We start from the raw sequence: 24,570 nt of genomic DNA on the forward strand, positions 1-24,570 counted from the left end.
TGCCCACTAGTGGGCACCATTTATCTTACTCCTTCCATGCAACTCACCATACTGCAAACTCATAACTATAAAAACTAGGGCAAAGAGGGGAGAAGTGTGCAATCAAAATCGCACTTGGCCATAGTGCAGTTCTTAAACAAGGATTTTCTTTCATATCTTCCTGTTCACTCATTTAAATCCAGTGAGATAGGTGATTTGAGAATAACATTTCTATGTAAATCCTATTGGCAAATAAATTACTAAACACACTTGTAAAAATATGGCAGACTTCAAAATGCAGTTAAAAGATAAAAAACTCTTTGATTAGTAATAAATAAAATATAAAAATGTCACATTTACTTTACATATACTTTACAAAAGAAAGTGTGCAATGGAGAAATCAAAGAAAAACATATGAAAATAAATAAGATCTAAGAATTGACTGCATTGTTTTTAAATCCAAAGAGTCTATCATAGTTTTACTTTACTTTTTCGTGTCAGTTGGGGAAAAATATTAGTGCAATATTGCAGTTGTAAATGCAGTAGGGCAAGCTCCATGCCTTAGCAGTATACAAACCCCTGACAGATCCATCTGGAGTTTACTGCTATGGTGACTTGTGTGGCCCAGTAGCGCTGCGATCCTACACATGGATGCCCTTCACTGCTTGTTTGATACTCTCCAGTAGAGCTTTGCATTCCGGGGAATAGTCCTGCTCCAGATTGCTGTACATGTCTGTGAGTGTATTTACATAGGCTTCAAAATTCTGCTCACTGATAGGTCCCTAAATGGAGACAAAACACATTGAGCCAATCACAGGGGTTCAGGCAGAGGCAAAAGAGGGGCCATTAAATACTCCAGAACATTAATGGCCAGGGTGTGGGAGGGAAAGCTGCCAGTTGAGGAAATAAAGAAACTTTGAGGGTATGTTGAGATTCACCTTTCTTTTTTCCTTCCTTCCTTCCCTCCTTCCTTCCTTCCTTCTTCCCTTCCTGTCTTCCTTCCTTCTTTCCTTTCTTCCCTCTCTCTCCTTCTTTTCTTCCTTCCTTCATTCCCTCTTTTTTTCTTTTTTAAAGATTTGATTATTTTTATTGGAAAGGCAAACCTACAGACAAAGGGAGAGACTGAAAGATCTTCCATCTGTCGGTTCACTCCCCAAATGGCTGCACTGGATGGAGCTGAACTGATCCAAACCCAAAATTCAGGAGCTTCTTCTGTTTCTTTCACATAAGTGCAGGATCCCAAGGTTTTGAACCATCCTCTACTGGTTTCCCAGGTCACAAACAGGAAGCTTGATGGGAAGTGGGGCACACCCAGGACATGAACCGGTGCCCAAATGGAATCTTGGCACTTGTAATGCAAGGATTTAGTCATTGAGCCATCATGCCAGGCCTCACCTGTCCTTCAGTAAGTTCCTGGGATTAATGAATCTTGATTGTGCAGTGTTGAAGCTCAGTTGGGGACCATGTAATATGTGTGAATAGCTGCTGATCTGGACTCCTCAAACTTGTACTCCTTCCTTTGGGAGGCAGCCTCAGCCACAGCTGCAAGTGCTCAGTACAGATGATCCTTCCTGGTTGAGGTTGAAGAAATAGGGTGGACAGGGGAGGAAAGCTGATTGTGTAACAGCTCTGTGCTTGAATTTAAAGAATGTAAGAGTCCAGCAGGTTGCTCATTAGCCAATTTTGGTGGAAAGCTTTCCTTCTCTACATTCAAGCACCTTGTTGAGTTTTCCCTGTAGCATCATTATTACATACTTATCACATTCTCTACCTGCCTTTTAGCTCGACCAGCAGTTCCACAGTCAAGGCTTCTTCATGTGTTATTCCTTTGGTATCTCCCTTGTCAAATGTGATGCTCTGCCAAGTGCTCACTGGGGCAATGTGAATGACACAGTGCATGAAGAGAGACAAAGGACAAAGAGGGTATGCTGTTTCAGCACTGCTGGGGCCTCCACTTCCTCATCATTTGCCAAACACAGAGGGCTTGGAAGAAACGGTGATTAAGAGGTCTAAATAGTTTCCTGTGCTGTGACACAGCAGGATAAGTTGTTGCCTGTGAGACCAGCATCCCATATGAATGCAACTTCAAGTCCTGGTTGTTCCATTTATGATTGAGCTCCTGGTTAATGCATCCTGGGTAGAAGTGGAAGATGATCCAAATACTTTAGACCCTTTTACCCGTATGAGAGGCTAAGATGGAGCTCCAGACTCTTGGCTTCAACCTGACCCAGCCCCAGACACTACAGCCATTTGCGGAATGAACTAATGAACCAGTGGGCGGAAGATGTCTGTGTGTTTCCCTCTTTGTTTGCAGTTCTACCTGTCAAATAACTAAAAATTAAATCTTAAAAAAGTTCTAAATACTACAGATAGACAGGAAATTATTGTTATTGTTGCTATATAGGGAGTAAACTATGCAAATGTGAAGGCTGGATAAGCTCAGCAAAGTGCCTATCTAATTTATTAGTGTTGGTCAATCATGACTGACTGTTGCTCTTTAGTTTCTGCCTTTGCTGTACTATGTATTTGTTTCTGGAAGATCTGAGTTGTAGAGTGGGTAAGGCCAATATCAGAAAGCCAGGTCATTTGGCTTGTTCTAGCTTTAGAGTTTTGATCAAATGATAGAACACTCTGAGACTTCATTTATTTGACTGTAGAATGGGAATGTCCATGCTTACTTGGTGCTCTTGTGAGATCAATCCTACAGGTTACTCTAACGTGTCTTGGATACCAAAGGCACAGGGCACAAAGTATCTCATGTAATATCATTGTTTTTAATGGCCCTGGCAAAGAGGAACATATTTACAAATCCAGATTTAAAGAAGGCATCACACAAATGTTCATAAATAATATATCATCTAATTATTACCTTTATAGACATAAAGCAATAGCATAATAATTTCATTTTCTTTGTGTTCACTATTATATTATTGATATTTCAGGGAGGTCAAGAAACACATTTAGAACCAGTAAGATCAGGGCTGAGGCTGAGAAAGTGGGTAAATTGAGGGAATTACTATATTAAACAAAATCTGTTCTATTTCCTCATCATGTTGCTGCCCTCATTAAACCATCATCGATAAAATGCCAGCTTTGGGAAACTTGTTGTAAGAAAGCAAGCCGTGAAGAAATTGAAAGCTTTCAACAATGCAGTGCCTCCTTCAAAGAGTTATTTATACTTAGGAAAAGGAGAAGGAAATTAATGTTATACAAATTTGAAGTAGTTGAATATACAGATGACATATTTAGACTCTTAAAATAAGGATATTTTGTTCACCTCCAGGTTTTTACTTTGTGGTGTGAAAACTGAAGTAGGATATAAGGACCACATCTATTGGACTAAACTTTTCATACAGTTTTTCAGTAAAGGGGGGAGTGATGCCAAGAACTGGCAATATTTTGTTGTACATATATTTGCAGTTATGGAGAACTGACCTTCAAGCTTCATATTACCATATAAACTACACATCATATCAAATAGCAATCTGAAATGACCCTGATCTTAACAGAACAAGCTTTGCCTTAATCTACTTTAAACATACATGAGTATTTCCCAAAGTTCACAGAATAAAAAAGGAGTTAAAGACAAGTTTGTATTGGCCCATATGAATTTTTGTTTCCCATTCTATGCATTTTCCATGAACTTTTAGAAGAGTCCTGACTTTATAAACTTTATAAACTACAGGTACACTGGGGAGACACAGTGAGAACATGATGAAATGGTGATCACTCTGATTACTGCTGCTATGATTACTCCTTAAGGTACATGCGTCTAACTGGCAGCCCCATGGCTTAATTGCAGGATGACATTGAAAACACTTGTCATGGAATCACCAAGTTTTGGCCCTGAACTTACCATCTGTGGAAGCTGGATGTCTGCTAGGCTTGAAATGAGAGCTTGGCTCAGACCTGCCAGCTCCTTCAGCAGACTCTCATTATTCTGTTCTATGAGCTTGTTTTCTTCCTCTATCGTCTTTAAGTTGCTCTCCATGGATGTGATCTAAAATGGAATATCAATTGAATTTGTAAGGTGTACAAAAGTCTTCCCTGCAGGAAGACACATCAGTTGAATGTAAATGCCAAGATGCATGCACAACTTCTCTGCATGAATGTACACCCCTTTTTACTGCTTTGGGTATTGGAACCATGTTAATTACACATTCAAGTCTTCCTCCCCCAGGACTACATAATGGGTATTTCAAGCACACTGTGCCCACAGGTAAACTTCAGCTGTTTCACCAAACCCATTCCACCCACAGTCTTCTCCTTTCCAGCAATGGCAGTTTATGTGTCCCTGAGATTGGTGGTACTCTTTCTCTCATACCCCAAATTCTCTGGGCACTTCCTTCAATGAGTTCAGGATGAATGTTACCATTGATACCACCTTCTTGGCTGCCACCTGGGCCCAGACACCAGAGTGGGTGCGCCACCATCTCATGGGTAGTCCTGCCTCTGTTTTTCCTCCACTCACTCCCTTATGGATCCTTCCTCAACAGACATGGGATCGACTTTCTTATGTTGTTAGTGAAATTCCATCATGTTGTCTCTTAGGTCAAACCCCTGAGTTTGACCTAAGTTCATTTGCAACGAAAGTCGAAGTTCTTTAAAAACGGCCTAGGATAGTCCATCTGAACATGTGAGTGGCCTTGTTCTCCCACTCACTGAGGCCATCCTCCTACTCCCTGCTCCCTGCTCAGCCCAGTCACCTTCAGACACCCACTTAGTGTTACTTCTCAAATCTCAGAGTCTGAATGTGATTTAGGGTTTTGGCCTTTTTTGGTCTTCATGTCTGAAATCCTCCTCCCTATACCTGTTTGCTGACTTTTGGGGGGTGGGGTGGGGTGGGGGTCCATTTGTCCTGCTTAGGATTGAAAGTAGCTTCTCATCTACCCATTCCTGTTTCCAGAAACAACATAATTTATTATGAGGGATGTTTGATTCTTTGTTTTTCTCCCACCCGCCCCCCCTTTCTGGAATTTAAGTTCTGTGAGGATAGAAAGCTCTGCATTCTTTGCTGGTGATTTAAAAAAAATTTCTATGATTTCTAAACCAAAACATCAGATTGTTTTTGTGGACCCAGTGATCATCAGTGGGAGACTGCGCCAAAGGTCATGCCAGGTAAGGAAACCGCGATTGCAATTTGGATGCATTAGAATTGCTTTGTCCCCAGCTGCTTTGTACTGGATGTGCTGAGTATCAGTAACCCCTGTGATGGAAGAAAAGAATGGGGAAAAGACTACGGGACTTTTTTGTACTTTGTTGCATTCTTTTTCTTTTGTGTTGCTTCAATAGTTACTATTAGCAACACAAACTCTTGTATAGAACTTTCGGTTTCTGTTTGGATATATCTGTTTAGGAGATGTGCAGACGCTACAAAGAAGAAGGCGAGATTAAGATGTTGTTTGGATTGGGGACGGGGTAAAGAATCTGCCCAAGAAAATATCCAGGAAGATCTATTCCTAACAAATACTGAAGCATTCAAAAGTCTTCTTGAAAAATCAAGTTAACAAGTTGTGATGTTTTGCTTAATTTTTAATAACATTATAGAGTTCCTATTATGAATTTTCCTAAAGCACTGTGTGCCCTATAGGACTCCAACTGTAGAATTATCTTCTGTATTTGTTTACAGAACTTTTGAAGCAATTGGGGAAAATCACAACTAGCTCTGTCCAAACTGACAATCATAGGAAACTCACATACTCAGGAATTTACAACTATCTTGTTGCTATATTTCTTTTGAGATTTCAGTATATTTTCAGTTGAAATTTTTGAAAACTATCATGATCACTTTATTTTTTGAGAAAGAAAATTCGTTTTTAATTAGTACCCCAAAGAATACATTACCTAGGAATACATTTAACAAAGGAGTTAAAAGATGGAAAACTACAAAACTCAAAATTGTTACTATTATGATTACTGTAAAGATTACTATTTTATTTTACCTGGGTCTGAAGTTTCATCATATCTGCTTCAATTTTAAGGTTAGATTCATTCAGTTCCTTGATTTCTTCATCCAAATGCCTAATTTCTTCATCACTCTCTATACCTTGAAAAGAAAGTCAGGTTGCCTTAGTTCAGCCTGAAAATATGAGACTTGTACAATGATGAGTTCTTTAATGTTTAATTTATGGTTTGCTGGTTGAAAATTAGACTTCAATTCAAAAGTCTTTTACCCAAAGCGCATATATACAGAATTTTGCAAAACAGAGTTAACAGTGTTATAAAATTTAATTCCCTTATAAGAAATGCAGAGAGGAAAAGAAGAACATTGCCTGTCAGTGCATCTCAGCTCTGTTCCAGCAGTGTTGCTGGACTCTTTGCTCACGTGTTATCACCCACACTGCACGGCATTGTGGAACACTCCACACTGTTGCTTTTCAACATGTGAAAGCACTGAGCCTCAGAGAGCTTAAGTGCAGCTCCAGGAATCACAATTGAGAAGTTAAATAAGCTGCATGAGTTGACAGTCAGAGACAGAGCTAAGATTAAACTCCAGTGCCTGTGCACTCTCTTGCTCATATGCTGCAAAAATAGTCAGGACATGAATTCTACTGAGTGAGTGAGTCTCTTGGAGATGGGCCTATCACACTCTGGAATTGCCAGCTGGGGCTGGCAAGTGAGTTAATGCGCAGAGAAATACAGTTAGGTTCCCTATGTTGACCTGAGTGAGGGGCACACATAATTTGGAAGAAGGACTATTTATATTGGAGACTGACTGCTGGCCTCCACTCCTGTTCCTGAACTGAGTCAACTTGCTGTTTTATTTTGTGCTTCAGTTCTTCTATAAAATGCGTATAGTGTCTAGGTTATGAGAGTAAAGGCAAGACCATAGGTATTGCTGGACAGGACATGGTGAGCTCCCAATGAGTGGCTGTATTTTCCCATAATTACTTTTTGGAGGGAGTTTGAGCACATTTTAAACATTTTAAGAAGTTGAGAAAGTTAGTATCGAGGAAAGTTAGTATCCTGGCAGAAACAGGATGAAAAGTAATATCCACAGTTCAGGAGAATATGACTGAGCCAGTGTGAACAGTGAAGAACAAGAAATGTAACTTTTCTTCATTTAGCTTTGATATAATCATTTGCATGAAAGCAGACTTAGAGAGACTTGGCATGACAATTTATTTCAAAGAGATCCACACTCCTATGTTTGGAGTAGTTCACTACCTACCTCTGTGGAGAATGATTTTGATCTCCTCAAAAGATTGTTAGAAATGGTCTCCCCAAGAAAATGTTGATTTATCTGGACAATAAGATGCTGGACACTATGCAAAGTACATGCTTGCAATGAAAGAATTATGATTGGATTTGAACTGTAATACTGCAACTAGGTGGAGAAAACCACCATGGGGGGAGGGTACAGGAAGGGGTTGGGGGAATCCCAGAGCCTATGAAACTGTGTTATAAAATCAAATGTAATTAAAAAAAATTTACTCACCCCCACCAAGGTAATTTTCAAATGTATTTATGGGTGAGACTTTTGGGAGGTAATTAGATGAGTTCATGGGGGTGGAGGACCCGTGATGGTAAGAGCAGCTCTAGGAAGACAGGAAGAAGGACCTGAGCTGGCACACTCTTCCTAACTCTTCAACTGACCCTGCATGGTTATGATGCAGATTCTGGGTACTGTGCTCTTGGGACTTCCTGACTTGCAAGACTGTGAGCCAAATACAATCCTATTCTTTACAATCCTATTCTTTATAGAATACCCACTCTTATGCATTTGGTTGCAACAGAAAGCAGATCAGGACATTGATTGCAGGTGAACATTCACATTCTCTATGATTCAACAACTCCACACCTAGGCATACATCTGAGACAAATAACTGCATATATATAATAGGAGATAGATGCAAAATATCACAGAAGTCATCTGGGATTAAGCCACATGCTTCTCCTGAGCCTTTGCAGCAGAGCAGGGACAGAATCCAGGGGATAAGACAGGCGTTCCAGATAGATAAAGCAGAAGGCGCCTGTGCCCTGTGGGAAGGAAGTAGATGCTCCAGGAGTGTAAGAGAGTGAGGTAGGGGTAGAAGGTCATGTGGCCCCCCAGGAAGCTCCAGCTTACTTCACGTACACCAGGAGCCAGTGGAGACATGGGAATTAGTGTGAGCTGATTGTTTTCAAAATGTAACTTGAATTTTGAGCAGACAATGGATTAAAGGAGGAACAGTAGAAGCCACAGAACCATGAGGGAGACAATTGCTAAGTCCTGGCTAAATCTGACAGGCTTCTTGCTCCACAGTGGTGGAAGTAGGTGAAAGAAATAATTGGCTGCACAATCAATAATAGCAAAAATTTGTAAGTAACTGAAATGCCCATCAACAGAAGACTGGATAAGGAAACTATGGTTCATTTATTCCATGGAATACTACTCAGCTATTAAAAAAACGAAATGCATTTCTTCATGGCCAAATGGGTCCAATTGGAAACCATTGTGCTAGGGAAATGAACCAATCCCGAAAGGTTAGATACCACAGGTTTGCCTTAATTTAAGATGGAATGATGCCAATCCTAAAAATAGTACCTGAAATTGAAAAAAAAGACACAAGACAACTGAATAGTACCCTATAACCATTTTAAGGTTTATAGCAGTTGGTTATGTATAAACTAAAATTGAGATGTCAATGAAGTAGTTACAGGATGTGGTTAAGAACTTGCATTTTCTAACACATTGGTCATTCAGTAGCATGTTAGTTAACATCATGATGCTGTTAATTTCCATGTTTCTTCCTATTGCTGAGTTTGTGTTGTGGCTTTCCATTGGAAGGGAATGATATTCTGCCAGCTCTACTTTCAGATCAAGGATGGTCTCCAATGAAACTATTGAATTTATCTTGACAGTACGATGCTGGACTTTGCATGGTCCATGCCTGCAATGATGGCATTATGACTGGTTATGAGCTGTACTACTTTAATAATATGGAGGGATTCAATAAGGGGGAGGTCTTGGGGAGGGGTTGGGAGAATCCCAGGGTCTATGGAACTATATCATAAAATGAAATTAAAAAAAGACATAATTGGCTGCTTTCAAGAAGAAAAAAGGTAATAAGTGGTGATGAGGGTGTGGAGAAAAGGAACATTTGCTCACCGTCAATGGAGATGTAAATTAGTTCAGACATTGTGGAAATAGTATGGCGATTTCTCCAAAATTTAAAAATAAAGCTACCATATGGTATAGCAATTCCACTGTTGGATATCTATCCATTGAAAAGGGAATTGGTCTATCCAAGAGACATCTGCACCCTCATGTTGACTGAAGCAGTGTTCACCATAACCTCTATATGGAAATAGCCTCAGTGCCCATCCACTGCTGAGTAGGTCAGGACAATGTAGAGCATTTGCACAATTAAATACTAGTCAGCCACAAAAAGGATGACACCTTGTGATCTGCAATCACATTGAAGGGAATGGATGGCATTATGTTAAGTATAATAAACTCAGTGCAAAAAGACAGATACTCAGTGGTACCTATGGGGCTAACGTTGTGGCATAGCAAGTTAAGACATCAACTGTGACACCATCATCCCATATGGGCACTGGCTAGAGTGCCAGGGGCTCCAGCTCTGATAAAACTCTCTGTTAACACCATTAGAAAAGTAGCTCAAGTGCTTGGGCTCCTACACCCATGTGGAAAACTCAGAAGAAGCTTCAGTCTGACCCAGCCCCAGCCAATATAACCATTTGGAGAGTGAACCAGTGGATGGAAAATCTCTCTCTCTCTCTCTCTCTCTCTCTCTCTCTCTCTCTCTCTTTCTCTTTCTGTCTCCCTCTCTTTCTTTCTCTATGCTTTTGAGATAAATAAAATTTAAAAAGACATATACTTCATGATGTCACACATATGTGGAATGTGCAAGTTGATTTTAGAGAGGATGAGAGTAGAACGGCAGTTACCAGAGACTGGGGAAAGTTTGGAAGTTCAGATGAAGAAAGCTTGAGCAAAGGGTAGAAAGTTACAGCTAGCATTAGGAAATTCTAGTGTGCTATTCCACAGTGGGTTGGCGGTAGATAAACAGTAACATAGCATACATTTTTCTATAAACAAAGAATCTGTAAGAAATGGTTTCGAATATTTCTATCATACTTAAATGGTAAATATTTGAAGACACAGATACATTAACTCTGATTTGAACAAGACACAATGGATATGTATATGGTACTTCATAAGTGTATATAATTTTATAGATTAAAAAGAAATAAAAAATGGCCAAGGATAGGCAGAATGTGCAAGACATGTGATGAATTAGGGGGTTGGAGGTGAGAGGAAGAGGAGATCGGCTACTTCTAGGAGAGCAGCTTGGTGACTGTAATGCTGCTCTGTGAGAGAGAAGGCTGGATAGAGTAACCTGCAGTAGGATAATTAAAGTTTGGTTTGAACCAAGTTAAAGGTGCTTGTGACAGTAAGGCACTTTGTCCCGGGACTTAGTTAGGATTATGTTTTCCCAATGCCAAATGTCAGTGAGGACACCCAAACCCTTAGTCAAGACAAGGCCACTTGGAAGATGTCCCGTATCAACAAGGGTTAGGAGTTATTGGGAATGGAGTACTTTGAGATGAGAACCTCAAATAATAAACATCAGCACAGCATTCAATGCTCAATAGGCTCTCCATAAATTCTTATGAAATTAATATCTGAGTGAGTTGTTATTTTTCATTATGATTTAATATTAAATGCAAAATTACAGAAATAATTGGTAAGTTGTAGATAACATTTATGGCAGCATATAACTGCAACTGTCTTATTCAATTAGTGCTTTTTAATATTTTATGACACCTGATTTATGAATTAGAATTTATCATAAGTATGTGTAGGAAAAACGTGGTAAATAATACATATGTGTTATGTGTGATACCATGTGGAGACTTGGAAAATGTTTATCGTGGGTAAAAGTGGCTTCTTTTATTGTCTTATTTTTTATTATTTTGATGATCATTTTATGATACAGTTCCATATGCCCTTGGGATTTCCCTTATTCCCTCTTCCTCCCCCCCACCCCCAGTTAATTCCCCTGTATCATTAAAAGTGGCTTCTACTCTAATGTCACCTTTACTCACAGGTTCCTAATCTGTTTCCAAAGTCACTCAAAAGTGTGCACAGACATTCTTTTACAGGCATGCTTAGAAGGGTATAAGAAACTCATACACATTTTGCACTAAATTTTTGTTTGTTCTTTTTAAAAATATTTATTTATGTTTGTAATGCAGGTTTTACAGAGAAAGTCTTCCTTCTGCTGCTTCACTCCCCAAATGGCCACACCCACCAGAGCTGAGTTGATCTGAAGCTGGGAGCTAGGAGCCTCCTCCAGGTCTCCTGTGTAGGAGCAGCATCTCAAGGACTTGGGCTATCTTCCACTGCTTTTCCAGCCATAAGCAGAGAGCTGGATCAGAAGTGGAGCAGCCAGGATACTAACTGGTGCCTGTATGGGACACCAGTGCCATAGGGTGGAGGATTAGTGTGCTGCACCACTACGCTTGCCCATCCACTAAATGTTGTAGTTAACCATCAACAACCCTGTTTCTTTGTAAAGCATATAGCTAAAAATGTAGAACATGCTTTCTTTTCACTCAAAGGTTCTAATTTTTACCTGAAACTAACCTGCACCTATTTTGAATAATTGAAGTAGTTATAAATTACAACATTTTCTTTATATTTCATCTAATTATATAAGTGATTGTAAACTGGCATTTACAGGAGTGCTTAACTTATAAAGGCTTTTCAGTTGTTACGCAAACAAATTCTATTAAGTATCTTGAATAAAATTCTATTTTCATATTGAGTTCGCAGACTAAAATTTGAGTTTTTTTATTTAGGGGAAAATGAATTAATGTAAAGTTGGCTATTTTAGTTTAGAGGAGTGAAGATGATTAATATTCAGAAAGGAGGGGCCAGCGTGGTGGTGCAAAGGGTTAAATTCCAATCTGCAATGCCAGCATCCCATATCCGAATGCTAATTCTAGCCCCTACTTAAAGAGTTTACAAACATTTTTCGAACCATCTGGCCACATGGATTAACTACCTCAGGACTCTGGGCAACACACTCAACACTTTTCACTGTTTTTCCACATCCTTGAATGTTCAGTGGAAGGTGCTAGATCGAGAGAGGGTATGCTGAAGGGTGTCTGCTGGTCCCTGTGCTCTTGGTTCACTGTGTGAGTCTCCCAGCACTCAGTCCCTGATAAAGCCCTAATTTAAACAATAGCATCTGCTGCCTGTTCTGCTCCTACCTTTAGTGACAGCAGCCTTGCAGTTTACATTATATTTAGAGAAGGGTTTGATTGAGGACGAATGGGAAATATTTTTCATATGTGTTTGATTCTGGACTTCAGGGGTTGGCATTGTGGAATGATAAGACTACAGTGTGCCACCTGTGACGCTAGCATCCCGTATAGGTGTCCTGATGCAGTGTCTTGGTGTCTACTTCTGATGCAGTTCCCCTTAGTGGCCCGGAAAAGCAGTAGAATATAATCTAAGTGCTTGAGTTCCTGCCCCCATAAGAGATACCCATAGAACGTTCCTGGCTCTGGATCATCCCTAGTTGTTGTGGTCACCTGTGTAGTGAAACAGCTCATGGAAAATCTCTCTCTCAATCTCTCTCTCTCTCTCATCAAGCTCTCTCTCACCATGTGTGTGTGTTCATCCTTCACTCTGTTACTCTGACTTCAAAATAAATAAAAAGGAAAGAGTTTGGCTCTGAAATATTGACTGAGAATATAGTTCTCACGGGGATTATTAATCTATTTTCTTCAGCTTCTAAAAGGCAGAGTCAGAGTGGAGATTCCTACTTAGCGCAAGATAAATAGCTTACTTCACATACTCTACGATCTTCAATTTGCCCCATCTTGCTTGCTTGTCTTTGAGTTTCTTTTGTCTGATATTTAAATTATGTTTTAAATTGCTTTGTTTTACTATCTGTAACTTGGATTTTCTGGCCTTTATATATAGTTTAAAATAAAGTGACATGTAAATGAATACACATTAAAATGCTCCAACTATATTAAAACATGTGTTTGGGGATTTCAAACAATGCATGAAAATCATGTTATGGAAAAATCCAAGCATGGATTTCAAATTGTCTAGAACCAAAAAAAACCCCTTATATTTGTATTTCACTTTCATAAACATTTTGAAGTGCCTCCCTGTGACAGGCATGCAGGCTTGGAGAGCATTTCTGTGGCAGTGGCAGAGAGCTCCAGTCCTGAACATCTTGAGCCTGGAAATAGCAGAGCCTGCATCTTGCCCCTGCCATCCTGAGTCTCCTCCACCTTCTCTATGTGGATTGCCCTCCCTTCTGTAGCTCTTCGTGTGGCGCACTCATAGAGAACAGCACCTGCTAGCTGTATGTATCTGTTTTTTATTTCTTTGAGAAAGAGAGAAAGAAGTAGACATACACAAGTACACAGGGAGAGAGAGAGGAAGGAGGAAGAGAGAGAGAGAGATGAGAGAGGGAAAGAGAGACTTTCATTTGCTGGTTTCCTCCTGAAATGCTAAAAAGACCAGCGCTGAGTTGGGGCAAAGTAAAGAATCTGGAAATGTCATCCACATTTTTTAGGTGGGTGACCGGGACCTAATTACTTGAGCCAGAATTCAGTCCTTCACACTCTGATATGGAACATGGGTATCTTAATCACCATCTTAAGCATAAGACTAAATGCTCACACCTAAGGAGCCGCCTCAAACAAAACAGATGGAGTTCTTAGCAGAAAAATAGCAAGAAGGGTTTTTCTCTCTTGGGTAATACATCTATTCTATTTTCTTTAAATCACACATACATTATTAAACATTAAAGATTAAATTACAGCAGCTAATTGCAGCTCAATTACAGTTATGTGCTAAAGAAGCATCTAATAGAATCTTCAAAGTGAGGCAACTGCCTTGCAATCATTCTTCAGATGCTTCAGAATGATCTCACATGGAAATCAACAGCAGCCTGAGACAATGCTGATTAGAAATCTGAAAAAAAAAACATGCAAGAATCAAAGGGAAACTAGGGGGTTGAAAACGTAGAACTCAGAAATGCTATGCTAACTAATAAAGCATTGATAGGGCCCGGCTGCGAGGCCTGGCGGCTAAGGTCCTCGCCTTGAAAGCCCCGGGATCCCATATGGGCGCCGGTTCTAGTCCCGGCAGCTCCACTTCCAATCCAGCTCCCTGCTTGTGGCCTGGGAAAGCAGTCGAGGACGGCCCAAAGCTTTGGGACCCTGCACCCGCATGGGAGACCTGGAAGAGGTTCCTGGTTCCTGGCATCGGATCGGTGCGCAGCACCGGCCGTTGCGGCTCACTTGGGGAGTGAAACACCGGATGGAAGATCTTCCTCTCTGTCTCTCCTCCTCTCTGTATATCCGGCTTTCCAATAATAATAAATCTTTTTTAAAAAAAATAAAGCATTGATAAAGATGTAGAGAAGTGGATAGAGAAATTTTGATAGATAGCAAATTTAAATCATCCTCTCAAGCTGAAGATTTCTTTATGTACTGAAAAAAAAGCCAAAGGATTGAAGTTTAGATGCAGGAATTGTTTCTGATTGGATACATACCAATAAAGCACAGGTTAGCACACACATGCATACACTGGCACATGCAAGAGTAACTAGCATGGCAAAGACAGATGCTCACAACCTCTGTCTGAATGCACTGCACACTAGTTCTTGACTGATTCTACTGGATAGCCTTACGGGAATGCATGGGAGAAATCAAGAAATTGGTTTTTAGGTAAAATTATAGTTGTAGTTCAAATATGAAAAAAATATTTCCTTAAATATATTACTATTATTCTTCTTATCTAAAGGACACATGAACATGCAGACACCTTCTGGGGGCTGTGAGCCAGACCCTGATGGGCTGGTCATTTCCATGCAACCTTACCCCCGGTGGCTTTGAGCTTGATGGTCATCAATTCTTCAGATACCTTGCCTTTCTTGATAGCTTGTGCATTGAGAGGACATCCAGATAAGCTGAAAAAAAAAAAAAAACAGAAATTATGCCCATGTGTGAAAAGTGTATTATAAAAAATAGAAAGTCTATTTATTCCCTCCATCTTTTTATCTTTTTGTAACTATGTGATAAACCACGTGCACTTTGCAGAAACACCAAATAACAACAAAAGTCCTTATAGTAAAACACTGTATTTTACCCATTAAGACACAGTAGGGATATTTGCTACTGATACACTTTCATGGTTTCATTCATTTTGCTAATGTGCTGTTTAGTGCATTCTTGTGAATATCCTGCTAAGTTATGAAAACAAGGCTCTCATTTCAAAACTTCCACTTGCCATGTTGTGTTGTCCAATGCAATTAGTTACATATATGGTCCCACATTAAATGGGGATGCTGAAAACAACAAGGTCCTATCTGGTTTTGGCTAAGCATGAAGGTTCATTGTACACCCCAGCAATTTTATGATTTATCTTTAGTTGCCTTCTTAAGAAGAATTGAAGGAAGATGACTTATTCAATGAAAACCCTGATTACAGTGCATAAACAAATTTCAGTAAAAATGCCAAGTATGAGGTCCAAGCTCAATGACACAGTTGGCTAATCCTCCCCTAGCAAAGCAATGGCATTCCATTGGTGCACTGGTTCTTGTCCTGGCTACTCTACTTTCCATCCAGCTCTCTTGTGACTTGGGAAAGCATCATAGGGCAGCCTTGGAACCTTGTGCCCACACAGGAGATCTGGAAGAGGCTTCTGTCTCCTGGCTTCAGATTGGCTCAGTTCTGGTAGTTGTGGCTATTTGGGGAATGATCTTTCTGTATCTCCTTCTCTTTGTAAATAAAATATTTTTATTTTTCAATAAAATAAATAAATCTTTAAAAATAAAATAACATAAAAATACAAAGCACAGCTGATTTTTAGCTATTATTTAACTTTTTGAAGCTAGAGTTCCATTACGATGACTGTACATCTGTGTGCTTTAATATAACATTAGCTTTCTCAGACTGTTATATATTTTTTTTTATTATTTATTGTTTAACTTCAGTAATTACATTGTATTATGTGACACAATTACATAGATACTTGGGTTCTCCCCACCCCTCCCCAAACCCTCCCACCATGGTGGATTCCTCCACCTTGTTGCATAACCACAGCTCAAGTTCAGTTGAGATTTCCCCATTGCAAGCGTATACCAAACATAGAGTCCAGCATCTTATTGTCCCGTCAAGTTCAACGGCTTCTTAGGTATACCCTCTCTGGTCTGATGACAGAGCCAGCAGAGCATCATCCCAGTCAGACTGTTATATTTTTAAAGGGACTTTTATTGTAACATACAAAGCTAGGTTAATAGTAATTACACACTTTTATAATAACTGTATATTTCTATTTAGGTCTGTGTGTTTTCATTTTTATAAATGCAAATTTTAAAAATACTAGAAGATGTAATTATAATGTAAAACACAAAATATCAGTATCTCTCTCAGAAGAGTTTCCATCCACTGATTTACTCCTGCAAATATCTGCAAGGGCAGGGATAGGCTGCAGCTGGAGTTAGGAACTCAGTTCAGGTCTTGCACATGGGCCACAGGGCTCCAACTACTTGAGCCACCATTGCCTCCAGCTGTCTCCCAGAGCCTGCACCAACAAAAAGCTGGAGTTAGGAGCTGGAACAAGGAAACAAACTCAGGTAATTCAATATCCACTTTCTTAATGGATAGGCAAAATTCCAATTTCTAATATTTTCTATCATTGTGCACATGATTATTAGTGAGGTCATTGCAAGGCAGTGAAGTCACTGAGCAGAAACTCTTCCATGAGGAGACTTGATTAGTGAGTGCTGTTTTCAATATGAAATAATGATCTAAATTCATAATGAAGGCATATGCGATACTGACACATGGGCATGAAATTGAAAAGCTTCAACAAATAAATGACTTGAATGATTGAAGTTTTTTCTAGCAACTGCTTTCTTCCATACAGGAGGGCATTGTAAAAAGTTTCTGGATAATAGAACATTTTTCTTTTTTAATTAACTTTATTTTTGATGATTTTTACATAGTTGAGTAGGGTGTAGTGCTAGAGAACCCTTTTCACATTCTCTTTTTTTCCTTCCTGTATCTAGAGGAAGGGCAAAGATAAGGGAGAAGCCACATTCAGCCTCCCAACCATCCCAGGGTCTCCAATGTGGGGCATACTCCGAGGGTCCTACTAAAGTGGTTTTGAGAGTTCAACAGTTCTGAATTGCTGCCGATCTCATTACTCCAAGCACGATTAAATCTCTCCAGACTCCACTGACTGACATAGTCCACCTTAGAATCTCTGCCCAGATAATCACTGCCAATACTTGACTGGGGTAGTTGATCAGTTTGTTCTGTCCTCTATCCTCTGTTAGGCACCAGGTGTCCTCTGAAAACTCCAATGTACTGCCATATCCTAAATGTGCATCTGGATATGCTGTCTACTGCTCCATCTAAGCCACTGAGGAGGCCCAGCTCTGACACATGCACTCCATAATCAGACCATGGAATTTTTCCGTGGCTGGAGTTCTAAGTCCAGCGATTCAGGTGAGAGGATCCCCAATGAAATAGCATCTGAGGTTATCTCAGATCTGATTGTTGTGTGTGCTTGCCAACGCAGGGTACAGCACAGCCCATTGCCCAAATCAGTCTACGCACCCACTGTTAGTTGGAATTACTGGGTTATTTCCAGCCCTGTCTTCTACGCAAACCAATGGGTATTGCAGTCCAGCCTGGTCCTGCCCACCACACATTCAGCCTTCACATATACCAGTGGGAGCTGTAGCCTAGTCAGAGCGACCCCCCAATTACCCTCTTCAGGCCTGCCCCTGCCCCTGGTTCCCATGCTTGCCAGTATGTACAGCAGACTGGTCCAGTCTGTTCAATGTCCCATTGAGCTCTCGTATATGTCAATAGGCATTGAAGCCTAGTTCAACCCAACCAGCTCTACTATCCAGTCCAGTCTGGTGCTTACGGATGCCATTTTCTGTCTAGTCATGCCTGCCCCTAGTCCTGGTTCTCATGCTCACAAGTGCAAGTGGCAATCCAAGAGGGAGGTAACCTACTGTTTCCCCAATGTGCCCACTCCCACTCCCAGATCTTGCACTCTCCAGGCAGTTCTGCAGTTTAGCTTGACAGAATTAGTCCCCTGTACCAGCAACTGCCAGCTGATGCCGCAGCAAATCCCAACCAACTCTCTCCAGCTCTGGTTCATGGATGTAGGTACAGTCGATCCAGCCTGGCTTTCCTCTGACCCAGCTCACATGCAGGTCAACAGGTATTGCAGCTCTGCCAGGACCTGGTCTGCCCCCATCCCAGCTCTCATGCTCACCAGTGGGTGATAATAGTGGGGTGGATAATAGAATTTACAAGTAAGTTTATTTTGGTGGAAAAAATGAAATCCATGCATACAAAAGCTCTTCAAAAAGTTCACTGATAATGGATATTATGAAAAGAAACCATATATTTAAAATCTTTTGACACACACAAAATGTTTTGTTTCTTGAAAAAGGGAGAGACAGAGAGGTCTTCTCTCAGCTGGCTCACTATGCTGCAATATCCGAGGTTAGTTCAGGCCAAAAGCAGCAATCAGGAGCTTCTTGGTGTTCCCTAATATGATTGCAGGGCCTGAGCACTTGGGTCAACTTGTGATGCTTGCTAGGCCACCATCAGGAGAGCTTAATGGGAAAGGGAGCAGTCAGGTTACAAACTGACACTAATATGGGATGATGGCATTGCAGGTGATGACCTTACCCATATACCTCAACATTGGCCCCCAAATAAACACATTCTTTTGATTTCACTTTTCCAAGAATGCTTTGAAACACACTTGTACTTTTATAAAAAGTTTAAGACTTTTCGAAGACTCAGTTTTCTGATAGCATTGATATAAATCTTCAGTACTGAACAATGTCAGAATGCCCCAATTTTACTCAGCTTATATTGTACTCATCAGCAAAGCATATGTGGCTTTCTAAAGGCGTCAATGGTTTTAAAATTGGCATCTTGTGCAGAAGCCTGCATGACTGAAAGGGGGTGCATTGATAGGAGACATGTGTGGCAAATCTTCCAAATTCTTTTCCTTTAGGTGGAATGTGAACCAAAGAGCTGGACTGAGATCACTCTTGCCTAACAAAGGCCTGGGATGAAACAGCCAACACTCAGAGACAAAAAGCTAAGTCATTGTGAAATTATTAAAGAGTGTCTATATTATATTCGTAGTGTTGGTGGCTGTGCCATTTTTTTTCTGGATGCTATGGCTGAATCACATCTCCTCAACAGCAAATGACTCCAATTTTGGCTTGAAACTGAGCCAGTTCATGAGAAGGAAGGAATGATATAAATACACAAGGTAAACATTAACAATTGAACAATACAATAGAATAGATATCACTATTTGCACCTGAAGCAAACCATTAAAAGACTGAACCATATAAAAATACCAACAACATTTTGGAATACCAAAACCAAAGGTACAGTTTTCTAAGATCCCTTGAAAGGTATGTTGTGAGTTTTCAGACTTGGAGAAAATAACATTTTCACTCTTCAGATTATATCTATTTAGCAGGATACAACATTATAACATTAAAAATGCTACAACTAATGTTCTTTAGGAGTATTTCCGTCACCAGAGTATCCCAGTTGACAACCAGTCTCAATGACACAGCAAAAAGAAGGAACACAGATTTTACCTTCTGTGGGTGACGAAGACATTATTTACATGGCCCAGCCCATTGCAGCCTGGCAAGGGACAGTGTGGCAGTTCCTGCTTGTTCAGTTTCCAGGAAAGGGGTGTTCCGTTGAGAGGATTCTCCTTCTGTCTTTTGGCAGCCAGGGGACAGCCAGAAGCTGTGCGGTGTGATGTGTATTTACCTGATATGTGACCTTGGCCATCACATCCCATCACAGGACATCTGGTGAGACAAGAGACATTACTGGTTGGGAAGAAGGCAATGACAGTTCCTTACTATCCAGAGGACACACAGTGAAACTGCAGTTTTAGAAGAAACCACCACAGCTAGCAAGACATCATAGCTTTTGTAGCCCCAGGGGGAACCAGCGTTGAGACACAGCAGTTAAAGTCACTGCTTGTCACAGTGGTATCTTACATGTGAGCTAGTTTGTGTCCTGACTGCTCCATTTCTGAACAAACTCACTTAAAATTGCCTGAGAAAAGCAGTGGAAGATGACTCAAATACCTGGGATCCTGCCATTCACTTGGTGTATCCAGAAGTTTCTGGCATCTGGTTTCATCCTGACCCAGCTTCAACATAGCAGCCATTTTGGGAATGAACCAGCAGACAGATGGAAGATATTTATCTTCTCTTTCTCTCTCTTTAACTTTGACTTTCAAACAAATAGATCTTTTTATTTTTAAGTAGCATTAGTGGTCAGCAGGCCCTATGTTAAGCAAATTTTGTGTATGAGCTCATTTAATATTCACCATGAACATCTGAGTGGTGAATGTTATAATCCCATTTTATAGGTGGAAAACATGAGGCTTATAAAGCTTAGGTGACCTTCCAGCAATTTTACAAGAAGTGGAGCCAAGTTAATGGCCACACATTTTTAGCTCTAGAGCCAGTAATGTAAGCACCATGTTAAATTACTTTTGAGCAAAGACCAAGGATTATGAAATGTTAACTGCCTTGATCGTTGTGATATGGCAGAACACTCACAGAAATAAAATCTGGATTTCTCAATGATTAAATTTTGCATTCAGACGTTGTATTTAGAAGCAATTTAAATTTCGACATTTATAGCTATGTTTATAAGGAGTCTTCAAAAAACCGAGGGGAAGATGCATATTACAGAAAAAACATGCTTGGATTTCATCATTATTTTGCACCAAAATAAACTTTGTAGTTCCATTTTCCATGAGTTTTTAAGTATCCTCATATTACCCAAGACTGTAGCATTTTTCTTAGAGTGGAGGTCATTCAGTTTAGATGTAATTCTGCCTTAAAGTTTCAAGGGAAATGGTGCCATTATTTGTCATTCTAAAGAACTTTCACAATGCTACCTCCTTTAAAAGTAACTGGAGAAGGCATAACTCACCTCCTCTGCTTTCTCATCATCAAAGAAATGTGGAAACAACTCTGCATGGAATTCTCATCAGAATCCTGTGTTTCAATAGGTCAAACCCTCCCCCAAACTCTGATGATGCTCAGCTTCAGGCCAACATTAAGGTCCCTTCCACTGGGCAAAGATCCAGCTGTTGCACTTACTTAAGTTCAGGGTCTTCTTTCTCTTCCTTGGTGGGGGTCATCTTGACACCACCTTTCCTTGCTCGGGGACAGCCAGACAAGCTAAAAAACATATCCAAGAAAGAACAATGCAAAACCATGTGATCTCACTGAATACTGCTGATTTGCAGTTCCCAGAAATGGGGTCAGTCCTACCTTCTGTGGGAAGCATAGTTTCCTGTCACGTGTCCCGAACCATCACAGCCAGGAGTCGGACACCTAAGGAACACAGAGTGTGAAGTGTGTGGGTGGGGAGAAATCACAGCACGTTCAAGCAGAACTCCACCAAGTCACTCGCTTTTTTCGGGGCTCGCTCTCTCTTTAATCCCATTAGCTTTGGTCTAGGAATTCATACTTGAATGTTAATATGAATAACTTCTAGGAGATGCTTGGTACACAATGTATTAGTTGTTGCCTTTTGTACACTAGTTTGTCTTCGGATACCTTATATTACAAGAAACTTGAAAAGTAGCTCAAGACTTGCAGTGGGCTTTTGTATACATCATGTAATCATGGGAGAAGGAAAGTTTTCCAAATTTGCTTTATGAGTAATTTGTTTTCTCTGATATGCTGAGCTACCTGAGAGTGCATTTTTTCCAGGTGAAAAGCAGTGGTATGTGTGAATTTCAGAGGCATGGAGCAGAAATATGATTCCCAAAAATCCTGAAGAATTAACACCTGGTCTATCCTGTCTCATGACCAAGGCTAAATGATCTTTTGGGAAAAACACTATCAATAACTGTTACTGATGTGCAACTACAAAAAGATCAAAAAGAAAGGAATTCATTTCCATTTGCAATACTGATTAGAAATAGGTTTCATGTAGTGAACTTGAAGACAAAAATGTACATGGATTTTCATCGTTTTGTGGCCCCTAAAAAATTCCCCAATACAAATGAAAACACACAAGCCATCACAAAATACCTCCCTTTGTGAAGGCTCTTACTGATATTACCACCTGTTAGGCTTTTACATCAATTCTCTATCCAAACAGAAGAGTTCCATGTGAAACAAAATAATAACCAAAGGAAAGCATGAGTGCCACCCCTTTCCCTAAATTCTGCCCTATGGATGGAGCTGGTATTGAGGTGGAGAAGGTCAAGCCTTTGCCTGAAAGGCCAGCATTCCAGTTGTCCACGAGCTAGACTCCTAGATGCTCCATTTTCCAACCTAAGTTCCTGGTAATGCACCCGGGAAAGCAGCAAAAGGCAGCTCAAATACTTGGGGCCTTGCCATCCATTTGGGAAACCTGAATATGAGTTCCTCATTTCAGCCTGGCACAGTTCCTATTTTCGCTGCCATTTAGAGAGTGAACCAAGAAATGGAAAACAAGTCTCCCCCTTTCTATAATTTTGCCTTTCAAATTGATAAAATAGTTCTTTAAAAAAATCTATCCCACTGAAATTTCTCAGGATGCCTTCATATTTGGTACTGAGGCATGAAATAGACCATAAATCCTGCCCCCTCCCCAGTGAAACATAGAATCGCCATACATCTCTTCTAACTAACCCCAAAAGTATGCATTGAGTCTTTAGTTATCCTCTTTAAAAATGTAATTTGTATTTTCTACTGTAAGAAAGGGGTTACATGTTGGTCTTATTTGTAGTAACTTTTTTTTTTAGTACATTAGTGCTTTTACTAGCAAGTTGTAATTATTGAAACAGTTGTGCAAATAACCCTTTTTGGAGATTCTCTTGAATAGCTAGACAAGAGGCCAATGAAATGTATCTATTTTTCCTTATATTGCAAAAATCAAGAAATTATTTATTTGATGGCTCTATAAAATATAAATACAGAATATTAAAATAGGACTTCTCAATCTGCATTCTTTCAAGATATTATTAACTTCTTAAATAAATAATGTTTAGAGAAATGAATTAAGGGAACCAATTACTGCAATTAAAATGTGACACTGGAAATTTACAGTAATTGAGTAAAACACTGTTGCATGCCTCACTATTCATCTTTACCTCTCAATAATCATACAGTGATTATTCATTGTTATCTAACATTCTTGTAATTTCAGCCTAGATATATGGAAGTCAATAAAATTTGTCTAGAGTCTATACTGACATTTTAAATTACAGTTTACACTTTCAAAATGAGAAAAACTATATTCCATAGTTTATTTTTGGTATCTCTGGTACTGACCTATAATATCCATTATCTATAAATGAGTTGTATTATATACTGTGCTATATGCATAATTTAACAAGACATGAAAACAAATGGGATGAAAGAAGATTAAAAGCAGAAAAATAAAATCAATATGTAAAATTCATGTATATGTGACTGAGATTTTGAAAGCTAGGTAACACAAGGCGAAGTGAAAGCTGTTTCCAAAGGGAGAGACAGCTGTACCATTTTAAAGGATCCTAAACTTTCTGCAAATACACACATATTGCATTAAAAATACTACACAATATTTTCAAAATTAGATGAAGAAAAGTCTTCACAACACTTTCATAGACCTCTTGATGATCATTCCCTTAAAAATTAATGCCCCCTAATCCACAAACCTAGATTAGAGTGAATTGGCTTTGCTTGTTCTATCTTTCTGGAAATAAGGCCTTTGTTACAATTTAGCTGGATGCTTGTTATGGTTTGTCACAGGAACGCTAGGCGACAGGGTGGCTTCCCAGTGCGGGAAGGGTGAGGTGCCCAGGATGTCAACACTTACTTAAGCTCCTGAGAGTTTGCAGCCATGAGGGACTTGAGAGTCTTATCTGCTAACGGGCATCCAGAAACACTAAAAAGACAGAAGAAAACAGAACTGATGTTAACAAATCAGACTCTTTTGGCTTTCTGAGACTGTAAACGTGTGACTGGGAATGGGGAAAAATGACTGGATCTGAATCTGGCTTTGTTCCTCTAACCTGGGTATTTCAGTTATTTTGCATAGAGTCAGACTTGCTATTTATCAAATGGAAAGTTTTTCCCAGCGAGACAACCTAAATCTGGAGTTTAGTGAGACAGTGACATTGACATAGAACATGTTCCCTGTTGCACTGACAGGTGATGATGGCTTGAATATTTCAGCCAGTGCCCACAGGAAAGCAAATCAAATCAGTAAGAAAGAAACTTAAAAATGGCATAACCCGGCCTTTACTTGCTGTTGGAGTCTTTAGCACCTTGACCTATTTGCTCAGGGAGAACAGCCGATTCTTGCCATTCAGACAGCTTTGTTTTGTTCCAAAACAGTCGCAAAGCCTGACACATGCTCTAACTTTTGCTTAATTATCAAGCATATTGAATCAGAAAATGATTTAGCAGGACTCATGGTTTCTATACCACATATCTTTATTTTGGAAAAACTGCCAAGCTGCCTAGGTTTGTATCCCAGCTCAGGCTCTCAATTCTAGTTCCCTGCTCCTGTGGAACTAAGGAGACTCAAATA

At 39.8% G+C, this 24,570-nt stretch overlaps 1 protein-coding gene across 2 annotated transcripts in view; it reads right to left on the reverse strand.

Annotated features, from left to right (window-relative positions):
• Nucleotides 1-446: 446 nt before the first annotated feature.
• The window catches only part of ST18 (ST18 C2H2C-type zinc finger transcription factor), a 107,449-nt gene continuing 83,325 nt past the window's right edge, over nt 447-24,570 (reverse strand). For both annotated transcript variants that reach the window (XM_058668622.1, XM_036492239.2), the window contains 8 exons: nt 23,854-23,922; nt 21,330-21,392; nt 21,156-21,236; nt 19,620-19,841; nt 14,842-14,930; nt 5,922-6,025; nt 3,836-3,979; nt 447-761 (listed from right to left, as the gene is read on the reverse strand). In XM_058668622.1, coding sequence (XP_058524605.1) covers nt 621-761; nt 3,836-3,979; nt 5,922-6,025; nt 14,842-14,930; nt 19,620-19,841; nt 21,156-21,236; nt 21,330-21,392; nt 23,854-23,922 — 913 coding nt within the window. In that variant the 3' untranslated portion in view covers nt 447-620. The remainder of the gene's footprint in view (nt 762-3,835; nt 3,980-5,921; nt 6,026-14,841; nt 14,931-19,619; nt 19,842-21,155; nt 21,237-21,329; nt 21,393-23,853; nt 23,923-24,570) is intronic.

This window comes from Ochotona princeps, chromosome 9 (assembly GCF_030435755.1).
Source record: "Ochotona princeps isolate mOchPri1 chromosome 9, mOchPri1.hap1, whole genome shotgun sequence".
NCBI lineage: Eukaryota > Metazoa > Chordata > Mammalia > Lagomorpha > Ochotonidae > Ochotona > Ochotona princeps.